At 45.1% G+C, this 25162-nt stretch overlaps 1 protein-coding gene and 1 pseudogene across 4 annotated transcripts in view; one reads left to right on the forward strand and one right to left on the reverse strand.

Annotated features, from left to right (window-relative positions):
• Nucleotides 1-1661: 1661 nt before the first annotated feature.
• LOC137434264 (pachytene checkpoint protein 2 homolog) overlaps nucleotides 1662-25162 on the forward strand; it is a 99409-nt gene continuing 75908 nt past the window's right edge. For 3 of the 4 annotated variants that reach the window (XM_068127103.2, XM_068127102.2, XM_068127101.2), the window contains exons 1-7: nucleotides 2639-2766; nucleotides 15902-16010; nucleotides 17667-17832; nucleotides 19393-19522; nucleotides 20334-20389; nucleotides 20592-20682; nucleotides 22070-22142. In XM_068127103.2, the coding sequence (XP_067983204.2) occupies nucleotides 15910-16010; nucleotides 17667-17832; nucleotides 19393-19522; nucleotides 20334-20389; nucleotides 20592-20682; nucleotides 22070-22142 (617 nt within the window). In that variant the 5' untranslated portion in view covers nucleotides 2639-2766; nucleotides 15902-15909. Of the gene's footprint in view, nucleotides 1714-2638; nucleotides 2767-15901; nucleotides 16011-17666; nucleotides 17833-19392; nucleotides 19523-20333; nucleotides 20390-20591; nucleotides 20683-22069; nucleotides 22143-25162 lie in introns of those variants that run through there. The other variant, XM_078785318.1, reaches the window with a different exon arrangement.
• Nucleotides 13172-14985, reverse strand: LOC137433640 (protein FAM200C-like; annotated as a pseudogene).

The raw sequence follows: 25162 nt of genomic DNA on the forward strand, positions 1-25162 counted from the left end.
ATAACGGCCGTCTTCGGTACATCTTCCGGTTTTACGGGGACCTGGTGGTAGCCCCGGATGAGGTCCACCTTGGAAAAAATGGTCGTTTTCGCCAACCGGGCGGAAAAGTCCTGAATGTGCGGGACCGGGTAGCGGTCGGGGGTGGTGGTGTCGTTGAGCCGGTGGTAGTCACCGCACGGCCGCCATCCGCCACCGGGCTTGGGCACAATGTGAAGCGGTGAGGCCCATGCGCTGTTGGAGCGCCGGACGATGCCCAGCCGCTCCAGCGTGGCGAATGCCGCTTTCGCAACGGCGAGCTTCGTTGGGTCGAGGCGGCGCGCTCGGGCATAGACCGGTGGTCCGACGGTGGGAATATGGTGTTCCACCCCGTGTTTGACGGCCACCGCTGAATAGGTGGGCCGCGTGAGTGCCGGGAAACTGGCGAGGAGGCGGGTAAACTCGTCCGCTGCCGGAAGCGTACAGACCAACCTCGCCGGGATGCAACCGCTCAGCAAGCCACTTGGTAAGCCGCTCGGTGAGCCGCTCAGCGAGCTGCTCAACGAGACGCTCAGCGTACAATCGAGCGAGCTGAAGGTTTCGGCCTGGACGAGGCATCTGCGCTTAACGTCCACCAACAGCCCATGCGCACAAAGGAAATCCGCACCGAGCAGGGCCATTGGCACGCTGGCGGTGACGAAAGACCATTGGAAGCGCTGTCCCCCGAACCGCAGCGAGAGACAACGCTTCCCAAATGTGCGGATGGGAGTTCCGTTGGCGGCGAGCAAGGCGGGGCCCCGGCCCGTGGCTTGCTTGTCGGACGCGGAGGCAGGGAGGACGCTTACCTGCGCTCCAGTGTCGCACAGAAATCGACGACCAGACGAGGTGTCTGTGATGAAAAGGAGGCTGCCGGAATGGCCGACGCTCATGGCCGCAAGTGAGCGCCGGCCCGCTCGTTTCCCGACCCGTCGAAAGAGCACGGCGGGCGGCACGCCCTGGCCTTGCGGCCGAACCTGGCATGATAATAGCCCCCGGTTTGCCCCGGTGGTGGCTGCCGCATCGGTCGTGACGGCGGTGGTGGACGGGGTGTAGTAGCGGCCACGAGGGGATCAGGGGGCGCTGAAGCCTCTGCACCGGGATCCATTACGGCAGCGCTATACGTCGGCCACGTGTCGCAGGCCGCAAAAAATTTGTCTGCCTCTCTGGCCAGGGCGCGGGGTTCCGTTATGGCCGAACCGGCCAGCACGAGCCGCACCTGCGCAGGTAGCTGGCGGAGGAAAAGCGCTCGGAAAAGGAAATCCGGGTGTTTGTCTCCAAGAAGGGACAACATATAGTCCATCCGAATGGACGGTCGTGTGTCGCCGAGGGCGGGAAGGTCAAGGAGGCGGTCGGCGCGGTCGGCCTCCGTGAGCCCGAACGTGGTGATGAGAAGTCGTTTGAGCGACGCGTACTTGTGGGCGCCCGGCGGGTGACGAAGGAAGGACACGACGTGGGCGGCAGTGCCGGGCCCGAGGGCGGCGACCACGTGAAAGTACATGGTGTCGTCCGCTGTGATGCCCCGGAGCTGGAATTGGGCCTTGGCCTGCACAAACCAAACGTCGGCCTGTGCTTCCCAGAACTCCGGGAGTTTGATGGCGACAGCGTTGGTAGCCATGGCGCGTTCAGGGGTCAGCTACGGCTGAACCAGTCGAGGTCACCAGTGTGGTGCTATGCACACACAACTCATTTGTCAAGAAGGTAGGCCACCACGCGTTGAACAAAACCAAACACTTTATTCTATGCTCGCACGTAAGCACTGGGCGGGCTCGACTTTCGAGCCCGCGTATATATCCCGAGGCCACGCCTTCGGGCGTGGCCGGTCGGCCGAAAGGCGAGGCATGTATTACAGTTCAACCCTGAGCCACGCCCTCGGGCGTGGCCGGTCGGCCGAAAGGCGAGGCATGTATTACAGTTCAACCCTGAGCCACATGACTCCTTTGCTCGGGCGTGGCCCGAGCCTTGCTTCCACGTCCGGTCGCTCGCGTCACCCACTGGTGCGTGGAATTTTGACCCGCTGGCATTGTGTCCGCCACAAACTCACAGTTTATTTAAAAACCTGCTCATCTGTGATGGTTTGTCCAGGTTGTTTACTATAGAACTGTTGGGCGGTGGGACGCACAATATGGCAGCCGCATGGCGCCATCAGCATTCGCCATCTCGTTGATCGGTACCGGTAGACGGTAGTTCCTCTAGTTCGCATAAGCTCAGTGGGCACTACTCCTAGTATAGAGTCTAGTGGCCGCAGTTGACAATATATTTTAATGCTGCTTTTTTTGCTCTTATGTACAAAATGTGAATTTTTATCTATATTCCCCACTTGTATGAAAGTGGCTTTCTGATTTTCCTTTTTTTCTGATTATCTTTTTTGTTTACTTAATTTGCATTTATAAATACCTCATTTTTGTTTCCCCAAGTGGGAAAGGTGGAATGGCAGCAAAAATAGTTTGGGGCGCTGTATAAGTGCAACATCGTTGTTTAATAAGCTGGCATTTAGCTTGAGAGAAAACACATTACGCTTATTTGTAAGTTATGATATATGAACTGTATTATATACCTCTTGCGCATATGCAGAATGCTATTTCGTTGTCTGAATTTACTTCATACCTCGTCAAAAATATGAAGAGAATTCGGGTACTTCCTGCTTCGAGAGCGGTAAAATTGAATTTGTTGCTTTGGTTGGCCTGTTCTCCGGTGGGAAACATCTGATACGGCGCGTCGATTTTCCTGACGAGATTTGTTTTAAAAAATCGAGTGAGTTTGACATTCATATGCATCTGTAAATAATAAGTCGTTTACTTTTTAAAAGTTATATTCTCATTGTACGTTTTGAGTTCCTCATCGGACGAGCGATTATGAGATTGTGCACCTCATGGAGGATAATTAATATATTATATTGTCAAATGCAGCACGGATACGTAGTGTTGCGAACTAAGCCTAAGGGGGAACCAATGAGTGCGATGAACCAGGAACCTTTTGCGTAGCAAGAAGCGCAGCTTGGTCATAATGGGCAATTCTTTATGTGTTTATGAAAATTATATGAATAGTGCCTTGTTTGGTGTCATTCTTTAGCAATTATAAGACCAAATAAATAAGATACCAGATGACTGGATTTTTTTTTTTTTTTTTTGTATTAAGGGAAGGGCCCTTTTTATTTATTTATTTTTTTATTTCTTTTTCAGAATGGCTGCCATGTACATGGCATGCCATTCTTTAACCTCTTCCTCCCAACCCTCCCAAAATACGCCACAAATCATGTACCCGACACATCCGTTTTCTTACCTCCCCATTCCCCCCCAAAAATGACACGAGTCACGTACTAGACATGTCAGTTTTCTACCCTCAAACAAATATCATGACGTGGGTCATATACCTGACACGTCACCAACACATTCACTAGGCTTATTCAAAAATACACAGTTCTAATTGTATGGCAATACACAAAAAACTACATTACTCGTGCAATTTGCTGGTTTTAAAACCAATTTTTCGTATTTCGTATTTCGTACAGTCGTATTTTGCATCATTTTAAACGGAAGCGTTCACTGATTTTTTTCTGCTGCGGCTGCGATGTACACAGATCAGTATTGCTCGCTTATGAATGAATTAATATGAATGATCGTTTTTTAAGGCCATTTCCCCCGCTAGAGCGGGGGTTAGCCTTGCGGGCCCCATGACAATCGTGGTTCCCTGTTTTGAGGCAATGTTTTTATGGCCGGATGCCCTTCCTGACGCCAACCCGTGGTCGCCTCTTACGATGCGCAGGGATACCGTGCACCTATTCTAAATCGGGGTACACACCGTGATCATTCATCCCAGCAAGCTGGTACTCAATTTGCCGACTTCGGAAGGATGACAGGCTGAGTCAACCCCCCTGGCGTTACTTCAGCGATCGATCGGGATTCGAACCCAGGATCCTAGGATCCCAAGCCGGCACACTAACAGCTAAGCCAACACCAGGCTTAGCGGTTAGTATCAGGGAAACAGTGCAGGGAAAGTGTGCAGGGAAACAGGGAAACAAAAAGTGGCAGTGAACCAAAAGCGGCATTGCGGCTCTCGGCACTGCGGCTCGGTAGAAGCTATAAAAACTCGGTATCGACATCGGGAAAATGATTGATTCAAAGAATGGTGCAATAGTCGTACACCAATATACGGATTTTTGGGGGATGTTTGACAAATTAATAAACAAGAAATATGTCGTGCATAGCACAATACTTGCGAAATCCCTAAAATAAGTTGTTGGCCGATGATGACCTCAAAAATAATTGGTGATTAAATTCAGTGTCAATTTGCAAATCCTTTTAAAATTTCAAGTCAATCTGATGAATGTTGAGGATTTTAGAAATTTGGCCTATGTTGACCTTTTGGCCTTTGTTGACCTCAAAAATACTTGGTGGATGAATTTAGTGACCAGATGTGCAAATCCTCTTAAAATTTCAAGTCAATCGGTTGAAAATTGAGGATTTTAGAAATTTGACAGTTGGTGACCTTTGGCCTATGTTGACCTATTGACCTTTTGGTCCCAAAAACAATAGGCTTCTTGCTTATGATAAACTCTACTGTTTGAAGATCGGTTGAAAATTGTGACCTGTAGGCGACTGACATACAGACATACAGACAGACAGGCAAACAAATAACGCACAAGACCAACCAATATACTGGAAAAATCTTTAATTTTCACAATTAAAAAAGGAGGCGGCATCAAAAAAAGGAAGTAGGCAGAGACGATCAACTGGTATTCTTTTTCTTCTTCGTCCTAATCTAGTTTATGAATTCATGTGGTTTAATCTTAAAACCTGCACATGAGGAGTGGAAAAGACAAATCCTTCAATTAACCCATTCCACTCAACGAGAAAAACGCTAATTTTGAAGGAAGGACTTCTCTTGCAGTAAAATCTATATTTTATCAAAGCAGATCCATCAAAGTATCAGATGTTGTTGATAATGACCTTATTTAGTGCACATAATAATAATAATAAATTATAATACAAATAAAATCTGATTTGTACTTTTTTGAAATCAAGGTCAACGTTTAAAACTAGGTATGCCATTTATCAGTCCGTTACCAATCAAACGCATTATGTTTTCCCACACGACGAGTTGTGACAAAACAATTTTATGAATGATGCTCTGCGTCTGCAGCAGGCATACTCCTAACATGGCAGTATAATCCAGTTTCTATTCTTCTCAGAGGAGCAAGGGTATGGTAACGGACTAACAAGCTTGGTAACGGACTGACCAACAGATACTTTATGACTAGCAGGCTGATGACTGCATGCTTGGCAAATGCTCTCATTGCCTAAAAGTTGATTCCTTGATTCCAAATGATGAAATTGCTGGTGAAAAAATGTGTCTGGGATAAGTTTGTGATGAGAGGGGTTGCTAAGAAAGTGGAGGTGGAAGGAACTGTTCTTGACTGCTTCAATGAACTGAAATATGTAACCGATTCATTCCTGAACCACTCATTTGTGTAAAGGAAGTAGCAGGGTTTTTTTTTTTTTCAAAAGTTTGATGGAGGGCTCATCGTTGGCTGATGATGAAATACTGATTCAGGTAGACTTTGTTGAAAATGATGCATTGAAGGAACAAGCAAGCATTGGACAAGCAAGCAAAGTGCTGTTTTACAGCGGTGGCTTGGTACAAAAAAGTTTGTTGTTGAGAAAAAGTCATTAAATCTGCTAACAGATTACCTTGGATATGACGAGTATACTTTTTGAAACATAATTCTTGAAAATCTCAAGGAACAAGTGAATTTCAACGAGTTACATTATTTATCCGATGGTGCTGCCAGTCAGTTTAAGCAGAAATACCCATTTTGCAACCTCACCTACCTTAAAAGGGATGGTATCACTGCACACTGGCACTTTTTTGCTACATTACATGGCAAGGTCCATATCCACCTGCACCCCGTCTGGGTGGCGGAGTTGTGCTGTTCATCAAAAACACCATTTCACACTCTCTGTGCACTGGTCTTACACCTCTCAAACCCCAGGAGTACATCTCGCTGCGACTTCCTCTCTGCTCACGCCTCATGTTTATCTGTGTGTTGTGAACTTCACCTTGTGTTTCCATGCTATCTCTCCAGCTTTGGCGTAGTGCTTGGTCGAAAACGCACTCTAGTGTTGAGCTCAAGGGACTGCATGATGCTGAGTGATTGATTCAGCACTTCATTATATATATATATATAAATAACCACCATTAGAGGCCATTTTTCCCCGCAAAGCGGGGGTTGGCCTTTTTCGGGCACCGTGGTTGTTTTTTTTTTTGTTTGTTTGTTTTTTTTTGGTCCCCTTTTTGAAGCAATGTTTTACGGCCGGATGCCCTTCCTGACGCCAACCCTCTTTGCCGCCTTTAACGACAAACAGGGAATTACCAGTGAACTGGTACTCAATTAGCCGACCTCGGAAGGATGACAGGCTGAGTCAACCCCCCTGGTGTTAATTCAGCGATCGACCGGGATTCGAACCCAGGATCCTAAGCCGGCACCCTAGCCGCTAGCCCAACACCAGGGTCTCATTTCATTGATGGTGGACATCTGATCTGTGGTGCAGGAGCGTTGATTGTGGGCATGTAGCCTACACTGTCCTGGACCACTGCAATTTCATTTTGGATGAGGTTGTTGTAGCTAGTCCAGCTATAAATTGCTTGAGCATCTGGGGTCGACATGCGAGAAAGTAGCCAGACAAGGTTCTTCTCCTTTGATTGTTGTATGGCAGCTGTAGTGTCAGCCTCTGCAGTTTGAATTGATGGTGGACCGACACGCTCTCCAGCATTGTAGATGGGCAGCATCACTGGTTCAGTGCTGATACTTCTCTTCTGTGTTTTCTCAACAGGCGGTATGGGTCTCGTTGGCTGGAGATCAGTGGCTTTGGCCTGGATTGCAATTCCGTTGACCCTGTGGGACGTCTCCTCACCACTGACTGTTTCTTCTAGTCAATCAATATTTTCCCCAGGCTAGTGTTGTGAACACTCCTGAATATATGTTCTGTCTTACTGCAACACCACCTTCTGACATTGTCAGCTTCTGCATGCACAGGCCTGTATCAATTTCCTCAACCTGAGAGTATGACACACTATGGCCTAGCCATTTGAGTATCTGTACCAACTCCACATTCCCTGTCAGCAACTTCAGCAAATGTCAACAACAGCAAAGGGCAAAACGATGTGCTTCGCTGGCACTTGTAAAAGACATGTATAATTAAAACATGTATGTATCAAAATTCACTGGTTGCAAAAGTATTCAGCCCCCTAGGTTAGTACTTTGTGGAATCACCTTTTGCAGTAATGACTGCTAAAAGTTTTTTTGGCTCAGACTCTACCAGCTTTGCACAGTGAGATGGTGAAATTTTTTACGTGAAAATTGTTCTCGTTCTGCCAAGTTAGATGGGAATTGTCGATGGACTGCAGACTTCAAGTCTTGTCATAAATGTTCAATTGGGTTCAATTCAGGACCTTGACTGGACCACGCAAGGATATCTTTTTCTTCTTCTTCATCCACTGTAGTGTGGCTTTTGCTTTGTGCTTTGGATCATTGTCCTGCTGAAATGTGAATCTCCTTACCCAGTTTCAGATTCATGGCCGACTCGAGCAGGTTTTCATCAAGGATTCTCCTGTACTTTGCTCCGTCCATTGTCCTTTCTATCCTGACAAGCTTGCCAATCCCTACTGATGAAAAACAGCCCAATAACATGATGCTGCCACCACCACACTTGACAGAAGGGATGTGCAGTGTTAGGCTAGCTCCAGATGTAATGCTTTGAATTTAAACCAAAAAGTTCATTTTTTGTCTCGTCTGACCACAAAACTCTTCACCACATGCCTGCAATATCATTAAGATTCTCTTTCACGAACTCCATATGAGCTTATAGATCCGTCTTTTTCAGTAATGGCTTCTTTCTTGCCACCTGTCCATAGAGGCCAGCTTTGAGAAGGTAACGGGATATTGTTGAGTGATGAGCACTGACCCCCATCTCGGACATAGAGCTTTGCAGATCTTTCAAAGCCATTGTTGGATTTACGGTGATATCCCGATCCAGTTTCCTGCTTGCCCGGCTGCTGAGTTTGTATGGGCGACCTGATTTACGTAGAGTCTGAGTGGTATGGATACGTCTTCCACCTTTTAATGATGGGTTCCACTGTTCCGGTACTCAAAGTTAACCTAACTTATTCTCATTTTATCTGAATGTTTTAGTTTTATAACTTTGGAGTAGTTTATGAAGATGTTAACTTTGATTTGAAAGCATCATGAAATAAGCTCAGGTGACATCAAAACGTGAAAACTTTGGAGGGGGTGAATACTTTTGCAGGCCATTGTATTTTGATTTGGAGTTAGTAGATGTGTGGAATGGTCTTTCAGAATATAATGTGTCTGCAACTTGGTTAATATCTTTAAAAATAGTTGGATAAATATTGGGCGATCAACAAAGATTAATTTTTGAATAAGCACGGCTGAGGAGTGATGTGTGGGAGGGAGAGGAGACGGTGACAAATAAACATTTGAGGTGCACTATAAGTCAATATCAGACTGCTGAAATCAGAGGTACTCAGGGAGCATATGCTGTGGAGTAGCCAGTTTGCTATTTAATATAATTTTCCGACAAATTTCCCCCATTTATTTACTTACTTTTACAAAAACCACTCATCCTCTCTTTTGTCACACCCATGCTACCTCATTTTCCTTTCTTTGTTTCGATCTGTGCTATTTCTGGTATTTTCTGTGCTATTTCTGGTCTTCATCAATGATCTCTCCGACTCTCTGGAAAATCCTCTCTATCTCTTTGCTGATGACTCCACTCTCTGCCGCTCCATTCCTCATCCCTCAGATCGGCAGTCTGCAGCCTTCCCACTCTCTGCAGACCTGGACAAAATCAGTCTGGTCAAACAAGTGGAACATGTCTTTCAATCCTGACAAATCTCACACTCTTACTATGTCTCTCCGAAAAGACCGACTGGAAAACCCTCCCATCCACTTTCTCAACAATCCTCTCCAAGAAGTTCTGTCGCTCAAGCTTTTGGGTCTCACTATCTGCCATGATCTTTCTTGGGAAAACCGCATTTCCAAGCTGGCCTCCAAAGCCAGTCGCCGACTGGGCATCCTCCGTCGTGCGAAGTCCTTCCTTGGCACACCTGAGCTCCTCACCACATACAAGGCTTTCATCCTCAGCTCAATGGAATACTGTTCCCCCCTCTGGGCCGGTGCTCCTGCCTCACACCTAGCTCGGCTTCATGCTGTTGAAACCAAAGCTTTTTTTCTTCTTTTTTTTGTATACTGAATCGAGGCTCGTGAAAGAGCTAACATTTACTTCACAAACAAATCAACCAGACAAACAAAACACACAAAAAGCGGGAGCGGAAAACAAGATGGGGAGAGAAGGTGAAGCACACAAACACAACATTTGAGAGCAGGGAGATGTGTGGAAGGGAGAGGGCTTGGGGGGAGGAGGCATGGGAAGGGGGGGGGGGGGGTGGAGGGAGAAGTATAAAACACAAGGACACCAATGACTTCCAGGTCAGAAGTTGGTATTTCAAAAAAGTGGAATTGGGGTGAAATTAGCGGGGGTAGAAAAGATCAAGGTTTTGGATGGGGGAAGATAAGAGATGGTGGTGAACAGCTGTTTTAAAGACCTGGAGGGTGGAGTGGGATTGAAGAGAGTGAGGGAGTTTGTTCCAGAGGCGGGAGAAAAGAGGAATGAAGGAGTGAAGGTGAGCAGAGAGTCTTGATTTTGGCAGTTTGACCATAAGAGGGTTGCAGGCAGATCTTGTGCGACCTGTAGGAATATTTGCGGGACAGAGCCCAGAGAGAGCTGGGGGGGCAAGGCCAGAGAGGAGTCGGTAGAAGATGGAAAGACCACCAACCTGCCTGCGGTGAGTGAGTGAGAGGCCCTTGGAGTTAGCTTCATCGCGGGAGATTCCAATGATTCTGAATGCTTTGGTTTCAACAGCGTGAAGACAAGCTAGGTGTGAGGCAGGAGCACCAGCCCAGAGGGGAGAGCAGTATTCCATTGAGCTGCGGATGAAAGCCTTGTATGTGGTGAGGAGCTCAGGTGTGCCAAGGAAGGACTTCGCACGACGGAGGATGCCCAGTCGGCGACTGGCTTTGGAGGCCAGATTTGAAATGTGGTTTTCCCAGGAAAGATCATGGCAGATAGAGAGACCCAAAAGCTTGAGTGACAGAACTTCTTGGAGAGGATTATTCAGAAAGTGGATGGGAGGGTTGTCCAGTCGGTCTTTTCGGAGAGACATCGTAAGAGTGAGATTTGTCAGGATTGAAAGACATGTTCCACTTGTTTGCCCAGTCTGTGATTTTGTCCAGGTCTGCAGAGAGTGAGGAGGCAGCAGACTGCCGATCTGAGGGATGAAGAATGGAGCGACAGAGAGTAGAGTCATCAGCAAAGAGATACAGAGGATTTTCAAGAGAGTCAGAGAGATCATTGATGAAGACCAGAAAAAGCACAGGGCCTAGAACACTGCCTTGGGGAACTCCAGCCTGAACAGGAAGAGGAGATGAGAGAAACCCATTCAGGGCCACACGTTGACTACGACTCGAGAGGAAGTCTGCCAGCCATGCGTGGAGATTTCCATGGATACCAAAAGAGGAGAGTTTGGTGAGCAGAGCGGGGTGCCAGACCGTATCGAAGGCACGTGATATGTCAAGGGAGACTGCTCTAATTTCCTGTCTGGCATTGAGGACCTCCATCCATTGTTGACAAAGCAGAAGCAGCATGTCCAGAGTAGAGTGTCCAGGTCTGAAACCAAATTGATGATCAGAGATCAAGCCATTGGAGAGGAGGAAAGATTTCATATCTGAAGCAATGATGGATTCCATGACTTTGCTGATAATTGGGAGAAGGCTGATTGGTCTGTAGTTGCTGGGATCTGTTTTTGCACCTTTTTTGTGCAAAGCGGTGATGTTGGCAGATTTCCAAGCAGATGGAAGATGACCTTGAGCAAAAGAGAGGGTGAAGAGAACAGAGAGAGGGAGTGAAAGAGCGGAAGAACAGGATTTTAGGACCCGTGGGCTGATGCCGTCAGGTCCAGTTGCAGAATCCGAGTCGAGGGTTGACAGAAACTTTTCCACCTTGTCAGGAGGAAAGGACACAGAGTCCAGGAGCAGCTGGGTACGACTGGGTACGGTGGGTACAGAGAGGGATGGGTTTGGGACACAAGATTTAGAGGCAAACACAGAGTTGAGGCATTCAGCTTTTTCACGTGCGGAGTCAGCCGTGTGGCCATTTGAGGTGAGGGAGGGGATGGAGGGGGAACAAACACCAGAAACAGATTTGACCAGATGCCACCAGGATTTGGAAGAGGGAGACAGATAAGAGAGTTCAGTCCTGAGAATGGAGAGATATTGTTTCCTGGCTCTCCTGAGGGTGGACACACACTTGTTTCGGGCTTTGTGAAAGGAAATGAGATTTCCTTCCGTTGGATTTGCTTTCCAGGAGACGAAAGCAAGTTGTTTCTGGGCAATAGCCTCACCACAAGATTCCGTGTACCATGGACGGGAGGAAGGGTATGACAACAGAAGATGAGATGGGATAAATCTGTGCATGAGAGAGAGCAGTTTGCTTTGGAAGAATTCCCAGGAAGAATTTATGTCAGAGGCAGTAGAGATGGGAGACCAGTCCAGATGATTGATGGCTGCTTGAAGACCGTGCCAGTTGGCCTGAGTGAAATGCAAGTGAAAGTTGGCCAGCTTTCAGAATCATTGGAATCTCCTGCGATGAAGCTAACTCCGAGGGCCTTTCACTCACTCACCGCAGGCAGGTTGGTGGTCTTTCTGTCTTCTACCGACTCCTCTCCGGCCTTGCTCCCCCAGCTCTGTCTGTGCTCTGTCCCCCAAATATTCCTGCAGGTCGCACAAGATCTGCCAGCAACCCTCTTATGGTTAAACTGCCAAAATCTAGGCTCTCTGCTCACCTTCACTCTTTCATTCCCCTTTTCTCCCGCCTCTGGAACAAACTCCCTCACTCCCTTCAATCCCACTCCTCCCTCCAGATCTTTAAAACAGCTGTTCACCACCATCTCTTATCTTCCCCCATCCAAAACCTTGATCATTTCTACCCCCGCTAATTTTCACCCCAGATACACTTTTTTGAAATTCCAACTTCTTTCCTGGAAGTCCTTGCAGTGTCCATATGTTTTATCCCTCTACCACCTCCCCCCAAGCCCTATCCCTCACACAGTTCTCTCGATGTCCTTGCTCTCAAATGTTGTGTTTGTGTCCTTCCCCCTCTCTCCCCATCTTGTCTACCGCTCCCCTTATTTTGTGTTTTGTGTGTCGGTTTGACTTTTTGTGTGATTAATGTTCGCTCTTTCACGAGCCTCCATCTTGTATACAAAAAAAACAAAAAATCTCTTCTCAACATCCTTTCCCTTCACTTCTCATCCTCTTTCTCCCATATTCCCTTATTTTCTTTTCTATGTATGCACTGCCCTTTTTTTTCTCAATTTTAATTTCCTTAATTAACACCTCCACCCCACCCAATCCATGCATATTTTATTTTAAAAAATTCGTTCATGTGAATGTTGGACTGGGATTCAGTTATGAATTTGGCTTGCAGGTTCTCCATTCTTTCAGGGCATTTGTTGTGTTGCTGATGCAGTGCCCCTTGTAGATTGCACTTGTAGGTTAGGGCAGGAATGTATTTGTTCCTGGTTCCGACAATAACTAGCCTACTCTGTCGAAAAGCGCCACGAGATATCTTTAACGTCTTCCAACTAAGCAGTGGTTCCCAACCTTTTCTATGCCCCACACCCCTACGAAATAGATTGATTAATGTTCGCATCCCCTACAAAAGTAATATCACATTTGAAGATGAAGAAGTCAAATTTTTGAACCACAAATTGAACCACATACAATACTGTGGGTGAACAAATTGAACTAAAAAATAAGATTTTAACTCGGTGCATGAAATGTAAATATATATTGAGCAATTAGATTCTAATTTATTCAGAAAAAAAAGAAACTAAAATCAATCCCAATGGTGGACATAAAATTCAATGACTTCTATATTTTTGAACCACAAATTGAACCACATACAATACTGTGGGTGAACAAATTGAACTAAAAAATAAGATTTTAACTCAGTGCATGAAATGCAAATATAAATTGAGCAATTAGATTCTAATTTATTCAGAAAAAATTGAAACAGTGAAATCAATCCCAATTGTGAACATAAAATTCAATGACTTCTTTGTTCCTGCTTCTCTTTCATGATTTTGTCAAAACGTGGAACTTTCTTGCTGACTGCGATCCGCAGGTCTGCCTGTGGATTCAGGCGATTCCTATATTTTGTCTTGATTGACAAAAGAGAACTGAATCCAGATTCACACAAGTATGTCGTTGCAAATGGAATGAGGACACGGTGCGCTTTTCCACCAAGTCTTGGGAACATATCCAGTGCTGCACACCAAAACTCCTCCAAAGTCTTGCTTTCAAATTGCATTTCAAGAGCTCGATTTGTCCACAAATCAATAAGATCTTCCTTCAATTCTTCATCATTTGACATTTTCTCCATATTGTAGGAATATGGATTCATGATCCATTCTTCTGAAATCTTCAGGTCTCCAGCAGCAAAATATCCATCAAATGATTCTGACAGCATTTCCAAATGAGCCACAATTTCTTCACGCATAGGAGGAGTTATGGATCCAGCATCATCAACCATCTCTTCAAGTGAAGAAAAATTTGAGAGATTGCCTCTTTCCATCCTTTGACGCCAAAGACGTAACTTTTCTTTGAAGGCATTCAACTTTTCACAAGTCTGCAATATGTTTATCCCTTTTCCTTGAAGTGAAACACTCAGGTCATTCATCCGAGTGAAAATGTCAGCTAAGTAAGCCAGCATTTGGGCGAATTGCTGTGATTCCAATGCCCCAACCAGATCACATTCACGCTCTTCCAGAAAAACTTTGATTTCTTCCCGCAGTTCAAAGAAGCGGGTTAAAGCTTGTCCTCGTGACAACCAACGGACTTCTGTGTGGAAAAGCAAAACTGAATGCTCACTTCCCAGATCTTCACAAAATGATTTGAAGATGCGATGGTTCAAAGATCGCCCCCTGATCCAGTTGATGATCTTCACACAAGTATCAAGGACTTTCTTCAAATTTGGAGGCAATGTTTTTGATGCCAAAGCATGCTGATGAAGAAAACAATGGGTGACTTGCAAGTCTGGAATCTCCTTTTTCATCAATGCAGAAAAGCCAGATTTATTTCCAAGCATTGCAGGTGCCCCGTCAGTGCACACAGAACCAATGACTTTGATATCTAAATCATGTTTGGCAAAGAAGTCTTTCACCAGCTGCATCACATCCTTTGCAGTTGTGCTTGTTTTCAAATCTTCACAAAACGAGGAAATCGTCCTTCACAGCACCACCATTGACATACCTCACTAATGTTATGAGTTGACAACAACTGGAGACATCAGTTGACTCATCCAACTGAATAGAGATTTTAAGAGGACTGGCTCTGATATCTGAGATGACTTGGTCCAAAATATCTTCACTCAAATCACTGATTCGGTTGTGAATGACATTATTTGATAGGGGCACCTGTTCAAATTTTTTTCTTGCTTCTTTGCCCAGGATAGTTGTTGCCATTTCCAGTGCACATGGCTTGATGAGATGTTCTGCAATTGTATGGGGCTTCTTGGATTTGGCTACTGCATATGCCCCTTGGTATGAAGCAAGAAGTAGTGGTTTTTCAACAGAAACGAAACCCAACTTTGGAAGAGTTCCTACAGAATCAAAACGAGCTCTTTTGATTTTCAATGACCCAACATCATGTCCTTCAACATCAGCTCCGCCATGCTTGTTCTTGCAGTGCTCTTGAAGCTTGGATGGTTTCAGATTTGAGTTGGAAAACACAACGCTACAAAGAGTGCACTGGGGTTTTTGCAAGCCATCATTTCCCATTATGCAAGTGAAACCAAAGCGCACATGGTCATCATTCCATTTCCTTCTTTTTGACATGATGAAGGGTTAATCTGCAAAACAGAAAGAGAAAAATATGAGCTAATATGAGAAAAAATATAAAAATATGTAAAAAGTATACAATGGTGTATACAGGTTACAACAAGTTGCTACACGATAAGAGTTTGTGCTGAAAAAAGACCAAAAAATGAATAAAGTATACGGAGTGGAACATGTTGTTTGACTATTGGTTTGAGACGTCGTTTGCAGTGGCGTGCGGTGATTTTTCGTCATGGGGAAGCAATTTAAGCTACACATAAAAAATTATATAAATACACTAGACGACCCGTGAACCCGTTGGGTTCCCGTTGTGACAGTGGTTGATGAAAAAAAAATACACAATTTAAATATTATTGAGTGGTCAAACTTTAATTTGAAGAAAATTTGAGCATTTACCTCATGCGTCACCGTTCAATGAAGCACGTGTTTAATGACAACATTCTTGGTTGATCTCCCATCCTTCTTTTCTTTTTCTTTTTTTCTTGTAGTGTAAAAGATGAGAGAGAGACAGAGACAGAGAGACAGAGACTTACTTAAAAGTTTTATGTCATGTTCAAAAGGCACACTGGCATATGGCTGAGTGATGACTCGTGACACAACACAATTCCTGTGACGCACCAATCTGACAGTTTTATAGTTGGGTCGGGAATGGAACCCAGGCAAGATGGCTCAAATCTAAGTTAGCTGCCTCAGCACCATCCTGTTGTACACATAATGAATCGATTTCCCCTTAATGGTTTTGAACTAAATCTCGTAATCGATCAGGCTTTGTAAAAATCTGTGCATAAAAATTGGCAAGAGTAATAAACAATTGATATGAGTTTTATATTGGTGTACTATTCGCATACTTTTTTATGCAAATGAATGATTAACTTGATCCAATGCTGCACCCGTTTGCTTACTAAAATGATTTCAGGATAGAAGATGGACACAACAGCTCCAGAATCAAAGGAACACTTACCCATGTTATTCGGCAGTGAGTTTGCTGCCACTATTCAAGTGGAGGTCTGTCAGAAAAGAACAAGGTTGGTATCTTGATCCAGGCATTTGAACTGTTTGTTGCTTTGAGATGAAAGTAGTAATGTGTTTGGATCACAAAAAAATTATATTCTGCATGAGAGTGGAATTACTTTGCCTCCTTGTATTTTGCTTTTCTTTCTTGACCATTATTCATTGTTGGGATACTCTGAAATTATGCTTTTTGGAGATCACATTTGACCTTATTCATAAAGATGCAAAAATAAGTGTATTAACCCACTATGACCTGTATTTTGGCAAAGTCATTGGTTTTAAACTTGGTTTGTGGTTTGGATGCAAAAGTCCTGATAAAATGCTAAAATCCCAAACCTGATAAAAGCAGCGAGGGGGACAGAGCAGATTCCCGGAACCAGTGATGTACCAAAGTTTGTTCACGGCATTAGAAAAATCGGCGTCTAAGGGGGTCTATGGAGGGTAGTGGGGAGAGGTTGCCCATAAAATTAGGTATTTTTTTTTGTTTAAAGTATTATGATTATGGTAGTACGATTCTATATGCTCCTTGTCTCCTAGCAACCATTGAAATAATTTTACAATACTTATTTATTTTATATTTAATACTTATTTTATTTATTTACAATACTTATTGTAAATATTTACAATATTTATACAATACTTATTTTACTAATTATTTTACAACGTGATACTGTTTAAAATACCTTTATTTGGTGTAGTGTGCTGCTTTATTCCACCAGGTGAGCGCACAGGGTTATTGCCCCTATTTTTTTTTTTTACTAGCTGAATGCACCCGGCGTTGCCCGGGTTCTTTTTGAATGAATTTAATCTTCTGTATGTAGGTCTTACTACTATAATTCAGCTTTCACTCGCGGCCGTAGAAGATTGACTTCTATAATTCAGCTCGGCTTTTAATTGCGAAATGGGCCCAGCCCGGCCGAGGCGGCCTCGACCGGCTTCGCCACCTAGCCTATAACCTTCCCGGGGCCCATCCCGACATTTTTTGTTTCAGAGGTTTCCTCATATCTTCAACCGTTCAGGAGATTAGCGCGTGCAGACAAACAAACAAACAAACAAAAACTTTCTTTTATATATATAGAAGATATAGATATGGACATATTAAGGACATTTCCATGAAACAGAATTATAAAGAACCACAAAGCTTTTTGTTGTGCTCTAAGGTGATATTCTCACTCTGGCAATTCCTGGAACATCTTGGCTGATTTGGAAAAGGCTTCGTATTGGACAAATTGACCTTCGGGACTCAGCACAATTAAAATTAAATGAGGTGTCAGAGATGGCCGATTGGGAAAGGGGAGGTTATGGATTATTGTCGTCTATATTTTGATGGGGCTTCCAAGTAAATTGTACACTGGACCACTTCTGCATGGTTTAATGTGACCTTGTAAAAAAAATTAAAAAAAAGTTTTTTTTTCTTCTTTTTCATCAAACCACAGTGCAGTAATCTTCATCCTGATGAAGCAGCACTTACACTTTCATGAAGTCTAATATGAAAACTTGCTGGGTAAAAAGCGCAGCCTCCGACACCTAAGTAAGTACATCTATCTATGAAGGGTATGGAATTATTCTGGTCTAATGGATGGACAATGTAGACAGAAAAATCACATGCATTTGGGATTGTGTAGTGTGAGTGACATGTCTGTCTTTCCTCCAATACTATGTGTTACTAGTGCGGCACGTGCTGAGGATGTGAAGATGCACGTGATGAATCTACTACAACGACACCCAGTCATTTATGGAGACTATACATGGTCTAAATTTGACAACGAGTTTTTGCAGAAGCACGTGAACTCTGTTGCTGTCGTGGACACAGAGATGCATTTGGTTGACAGCAAGGTCTGTTTTGCAGACTTTAATTTCATAATGTAGGTGTCAGGGTCGAAGGTGGTGGATGGGTTTTACTTGGGATTGGTGTGAGTGACAGTTGGAAGGGGGTCGATGCCTAGATCAGGTGGGCGACTGGGTCGGGGGGGGGGGGGGGGGGGTTGGGTCGGTATCGAATAGGAGGGTGGTGGTGTGAGGTCGGAAGGGCCTGGGGCCAGAGGGGGTAAGATCCAGCTGGTGTTGGAGTCTGAGGTGGGTGTATCGGGATATGAGGGGTGGATGTCGTCGTCAGAGTGGGGTTGGATTGCAGTTGAGGTTGGAGGCTGTAGGACAAGGGGGGGGGGGGAGGAATGGGTGTTGGGGTTTGAGGAAGGGGTGGGGTGGTAGCAGAGCAAGGTGGGGTGGGTGTCATGGTTGGCCTCTGAGTAGGTGAGGGCGGGAGGGGGGTGGGTGTGATATGTGTCAGGGTCACCTGAGTCAGAAATGGGGGGTATGTTTTGGGGTCACCTGAATCGGTGAGTGGATGGGATGGTGGGTGTTGGAAGTCATCTGAGGATGAGGGGAGGGGGGGGGGGGGTTGGGTGAGGTTTTGGAGTTGTTGGAGTTGCCTGAAAGGGCCGTGGGGTTTTGGAGACCCCAGATTCAGAGGGTATGGGTGGTCTGTCGGCGTCTGGAGTTGGAGCCCTGAGGTGGGACTGGGTCACTGTCGTTGGAGGGGGTCGGTTTGCAGGAAAAGAGGAGAGTGGTGGGAAGGGTGTTGCTGGAGACGGGGTGGCTTGGTCATGGGCAGGGGTGGGGGAGTGTGGCAGCGGTGTGATCAGAAGGGGTTAGGGTGGCGTTTGGTTGCTGTAGTCAGAGGGGTGGGTTGTGGTTGAGGGGTGGTGGGGGTGTGGTCGTGATCACTGGATTTGGAGCTGCGGCGGGGTGGGTCCGTGGTAGGTGGTGTGGTCGAAAGGTGGGGATGTTGGTTAGTGGTTCAGGGAGTGGGTGGGGGGACATGGAGTTTTCTTAGTCTGAGAGAGGGGGTTGGAGAGAAATAATTGTTTTTTATCCTCGTATCTCTGCCCTCCTTGGCCATCCTCAATTTTTTCACCTTATCTCTGCCTTCTTTATCAGATCCTGACCCCAAAACCCACCCATCTCTGACTCGGGTAACCCTGACAATATCACCCCTCTCGCCCCACCCCCCTCCCCACTCTGAGCCTGACCATGACACCCACCCCACCTTGCTCTGCTACGACCCTACCCCATCCTCAAACCCTGACACACACGCCTCCCTCAGAACCCGACACCCATTCCTCCCCCTACAACACTCACCCCCACCCCATTTTGACCCTGACACACTCCCAATGCCTGTCAACAGACTGCACCCCACTTCCCTTCCCCATGCTCAGTATGCTTCACTTAACCACGCTGTTTCCCAATGCTTTGATTTGTGTCATTGATAGTTTATTTTTTTTCAAAAGGGTTGCTCTTTGTACCGTGTCCTTGTGGTCCATCGGATAATCTAGCCATTCCATGAACCTTTATGAAAAGGTGAATTTGCTGGCCTTGCTATGTGTTTGCATGCAGGCAGTGGACTTGTTGAATTCACAGCTTCAGCTGCACGTTTTCCAGCTTTGGGAGGATGGACCTGCCACAGAGGAGCTTGAACAGGACAACGAAGCTCTTTCCGCAGCATCACATTGGCTACTTCCTGCAGGTCTCCGATGCATTTATTTAGCTTGCTAATTGCATTAGGTAGCTCATGCGCAGGTGTTGGTAACGAGTATTGTTGTTTAGACATTCAACGGTTCCAACTATTTTGACAATTCCAGAGCATTTTTGAAACTCCTGATTAAATTTTTTTTCAACAAAATTGAATTTGTTAAAATGCAACTTGTTACCTCCGCCACCGAAGATGTCTGTCTATTTGTGAACAGGATATCTCAAAAAGTTATGAATGGATTGGACCCAATTTAGTGAACAGGTTGGGTGTGTGACAGGGACCAATTGATTCGATTTTCATGAAGATCGGGATGTGGATACGAAAAAAAAAAATTCATTCAAAATTGATGCCTTACCATTGAATTGATATATGAGGCCAAAACGATATATAGCATGATATTTCAAAAATGTATGGACAGATTGTGACAAAATTTGCTGGATATGTTGGATATATGACAAGATTAAGCCGATTACATTTGGATTCAGGTCCGAATTCAGATCGGGCCCATCAGTGGGATACAAAACGTAAACTGTTCCGCCTGGCCAAGGTATGCTCTCTACCGAGTGCCATTCTTGTTTTTTTGTTGAAAGAGATAAGTTTTTCTGATCATGTTATTTGAATTGCATCAAACAATTGTATCTAGATTTTGTTCAACAGGATTTTAACACACCACTGGCTTATACACATCATATTTTGCAGAAAATAATCGAAGTGGTTTTAAAAAATGCACATTGCTGAAATACAATTACAATACAGTAGTTCAAAACGGTCTCCTTTGCTTCCTGACAATTGTTTTCTGTTTCAGCTGAATTCCAGGGCCTGTGGGAAAACTTGGTGTATGATAATGAAATCAAATCTAATGTGAGTTTGGTTTTGGCAGATTGGACCCCAATGTTTGTATAGCCAGCATGAATACAATTCATTTGCTGACTGTTTTCATGAGTTTGCCTATCCCTCTCTTCTTTGAGAAAAGTGAGAATAATGATGTTCTCCCTCTCCCTCTCCCTCTCCCCCTTCACTCGCTCTCCATTATTTGTTTCCCTCGCTCTCATATGCATGAAAGCTTCTGCAGTACATAACCACAACAATCCTCTTCTCGGATATGAATGTGGATTCAAATGTCATTTCATGGAACAGAGTCGTGCTGCTTCATGGTAAGTATAAAATCTGGTCTGTTCCGCTATATGCATGTCCATATAGTTGCAAGGACAGTCATATGATCTAACAAGAGTAAGAAAGGATAGATATTTCATTAATAAACGAAACGTACATTAATAAATGTAAGATAACATAATAAACGTTCTTTCAGTCTTGTCTTCCTCTATCTGTCTCCCATTTGTGAGTGTGTGGGCCTTAAAGGTATCGCGTCAGCTGATGGGATTATTCATGGGCATCAGGGTTATAGTTTGGAAAGGAAGTCTCCCTCATTGTAACATTGCTTATTTGTCCTTCTGACCCTCTTCTTTAATAAACACTATTTTTCACTATTGAAGCGTGGTTTAGTGCGCGGTTATGGAATTGGAACGGTGAACTGTGGCACGAGTAAAGCTGCGGTCATTGGGAATTGGCATGGAAACACCTTGTTAAAACAGGCATTTTTATGATTAAATGGGCATGAATGTTTGTTTCAAGTAAAACTATTATTAGCTTTCCAACCTAGTAAATGGATTATTAGCTTTCCAACAGTACAATTTTTATTATTCTACGACAGCAGGAACCCTTCAGAATAAAGCATGATGGACACACACATGAACATACACACGACTGAACCTCCGGACACGGAGGGGAAACGGAGCACAAACGAGGATAAGGCTTGGTCCATGTGTCGTGTTTCCTTGCTGGGGTGAGGATGAGTACTTCAAGACCAGGGAAGGCTCCATACAGTCTTGGGACCCGCATGTGCAGATGATGATGGGTGGCGGCAGACGACGACGACGGACGGACGGACAAACAGACAGACACTAATACTAATACTAATACTTTGAGACCTGAAAAGGCACCATTTCAACTTCTGAAACCCGCATATGCAGATATCAACCAACAACACACCCACACTGAGACGCTTCTCTTTTTAGTAATACTAGCAAATACCACCTGTGGCTACATTGACGGTGGTATTAAAAGGGGGAGGGGGGTGGTACAGAGAAGGAGGGGGAGGGACAGGGAGATTGGGGGAGAAAGAGGGGTTGGAGAGAGAGATGGAGGAAGTGGGGAGTGGGGGGGGGGGGGGGGGGGGGGGGGAGAGAAAAGAGAAAGAGAAGGGGGTTGTAAGTTGGCGTTTTGCAGTTTTGCCACATGTGTCTATACACAAACCTTATTTGTTATATTTTTTTGCATCACAAACTTTCCTGGGAGTTCCTGAATCTACTGTCGTTGGTGTCATTGAAATGTGTTGCTGTTCTCACGTTATAGCACGACAAAAAAAAATACAGACACAGCTTCTTTTATAATATAGATACCGTACTTTGATATCTGATAATAAATAAAACATTCATTTTCTGTTGTGGTCTTGTTTTTTTGGGGGAATTGGGGGGGTTTTAGGTCCACCTGGCACTGGAAAGACATCCTTATGCAAAGCACTGGCACAGAAACTCAGCATCCGTCTATCGGGAAGGTGAGGGACCATGTAATGTTTGCAAAATGGCCTTTTGCTCTTTAAGAGGGTGGGTGAGTCAGAGATATAGTTAAGGTTTTAGTAGTGTTCCATTTATGGTTAGGATTAAGGATCATTTTCTGCATGCACTCTATTAATGTTTGGAGTGTTGTTGTTTATCGTACTACCACTGGGGGACAGTGCTGTTTAAATTTAATGGTTAGAGAGGGTGAAGCTGTCTCATTCCCCGAGGACATCTTCACGAGGAATATTTTCAAAACCTGCCTCTCACCAAAGCGCTTGGTCCATCAACCTTCCTTCCGTACCTACAGCACCACATTTATCCGTTGCTTCAACAAAATTCCTTTCACCCACCCAATTATCTTTGTCTCCATATGTCCAATTTGGGAATCTTGAGAAGTCCAGTTTGCAGACGTTATGGTGTCGAACCCTTTTACGGAATTTTACGGTGGAAAACTCCTCCTTGTCAGTACCCTCCCCCACATCTACAAGCCCCCGTCCTTCCAATTACACCCGTTCTATGTGTTCCGCACTTCAGCATCCCTCCACTTAATTTCCCTTCTTTCTGCATCCTCCGTTACCCCACCCCTCAAAGTTTCATGGCTCATCTTTCTGTATTTCCCCCTCACTCCAACCCTTAAAACTTCCCATGCACTCCACCAACCTCAACGCTTCCCCCCACATCCCACCTCCTCAAAGCTTCCCTCACACCGCACCACCTCAAAACTTCCTCCTCAACCCAGCCCATCAAAGCTTCCCCCTACTCCATCACATCAAAGCTTCCTCCTCACCCTGCCTCACAAAGCTTCCTCCACACCCTTCCCTTCAAAGCTTTCTCTCAAAGCTACCCTTCACCCTGCCCTCACTCTGCCCCTCACCCTGTCCTCACTCTGCCCCTCACCCTGCTCCTCAAGGCTTCTCCCTGACGCTGCCTCACAAAGGTTCCTCTCACCCTATCCCCATCAAAACTTTCCCTCATCATGCTCCCCCCTTGTCCTGCCTCCTCAAAACTTCCACCTCATCCCACCTCCTCAAAGCTTCCCCTCATCCTGCTTCCTCAAACCTTCCTCCTCTCTCTGACTACGTGAGTCTCCCTGGCGATTATCTCCTCAAATTTGATAGGCCTGAACTCCGTTCTGGTGGCAGAGTTGCACTTTCCATTAATCACTCAATTTATCATAGTCTGTGTACTAATCTTACACCTCCAAACCCCAGGAGTACCTTTGATGTGACTTCCTCTCCGCTTCCACTTCTTGTTTGTCTGTGCCTTGTACCATCCTCCAAACAATAACAACTCGATCTACATCTCTCAGACAACATGGACCAACTTTTAACCACTCATCCCAACTCTCTTTCTCATATGTGGTGGTTTCAATTCCCACCATGGAAATTGGCTGGGTGTTGGTCCATGGTGGTCTCATGGCCCTCTCACCAGCAATGGCACTTCAGCAAAGGACCCCACCTCAAACAGTGTTGGGACTGACTCAATTTGTGAATCTTCTGACCTGGATTTCTCCCAAAGGCAAATCCTCCTTTCTGGACTTTGTGTTTACAAACATCCCTGCAAATGTCTCCTGCTATCCCTCTGCTACAATTGGTTCATCTGATCATAAGCTTGTGATGGTCAACATCTCTCTGGCTATTCTCAGCGAGGCACCTTAGTGCCGGCACATTTGGCAGCTCACTCAATAAGATTAGCAGAAACTGCAAGCTGCAATCTCACTTCAGGACTGGTCTCCTATATTTACTGCCCTTGATATTAACTCAACCCGGTAATTATTCCACGGAAACCTTCTCTCTATGCACAGATCCATCCCATCTTGTCTTCAGTTATCCTGCTCTTCTACCCACCCATGGCACATTGAATCTTGTGGTGAGGCAGTTGCTCTGAAAGAACTTGCATTCTCTTCCTGGAAAAAAACCTGACTGAAAGCAATCTCAGATCATTCCACAAAGCCCTCAACAAGTGTGTGTCCACTCCAAGGAGAGAGCGAGAAAACAACATCTGTTCAACCTCAAGATTGAACTTTCCAATTTGTGTCCCCCCTCTAAAACCTGGTGGCCAGCATACATGGCCTTTTCTGTAGCTTAATTGGATACTGTTCTGTCGTATGAGTGAGAGCTCCAGCCTCACATCTCTGTATTTCTCTCTGTCTCTGTCTCTTTCTCTCTCTCTCTCTCTCTCTCTCTCTCTCTCTCTCTCTCTCTCTCTCTCTCTCTCTCTCTCCTGCATTATGTCAAATCTAAAGGTGTCAACATTATTGGCATCTCTCACAATGAGACCAAAGCACAAAGCATGTTCCTCTCACATTGCAGACAAGTCAATGTCCTCTCTGTTTTTGTTGTTGTTGTTGTTGTTTTAAACACCTCTTCCCCGGTCTCACTCCCTTTGCCGTTTCAGCCCTCTAAACCTACCCCCACCAATACACCAGGTATGCAGCGTTCTTCCAGTAACCTCCTGCTGGTTATACTCCTCAAATCCAGTCATACTGCTCGTCTCCACTCTTTTGTTCCTCTTTTCCCCCATTTGTTGAACTGCCTTACAAAGGCGGTTCATTTGCACTCTTCCCTCCAGGAATTCAAGCAAGCGGTGCACCACCACCCCATGTCATCCCCCATTCGTATCTGTAATCTTGTTCGTATCTGTAATAGTATCCCCTTAATCCCACCCAATCCAACCTTATCTTATCTACCCCCGAACCTAACCCTACTACCTAACCCAACTTCTTCTTGCAAATTTCTGTTTCCTCTCCTCTTCTTTCTCTCTCTCTCTCTCTCACTCTCACACTCTCTCACACTCTCTCTCACTCTCACTCTCACTCTCACTCACTCTCACCTCACTCTCACTCTCTCTTGTCCACCTCTTATTCTTATTCTTCATCCTGTTGTGTGCCTCCTCCCCCATCAGTTTATTGCCATTTTACCGTCTGTCTCCTCACTTCTTCCTTGGGCCTTGACTTTGTTTTCAAAAAAAATTCTTCATGCGGTGACATTTTATTAGCAAAAAAATGTTTTATGAA

Source organism: Myxine glutinosa, chromosome 10 (genome assembly GCF_964187855.1).
Source record: "Myxine glutinosa chromosome 10, kmMyxGlut1.1, whole genome shotgun sequence".
NCBI classification, from domain to species: domain Eukaryota; kingdom Metazoa; phylum Chordata; class Myxini; order Myxiniformes; family Myxinidae; genus Myxine; species Myxine glutinosa.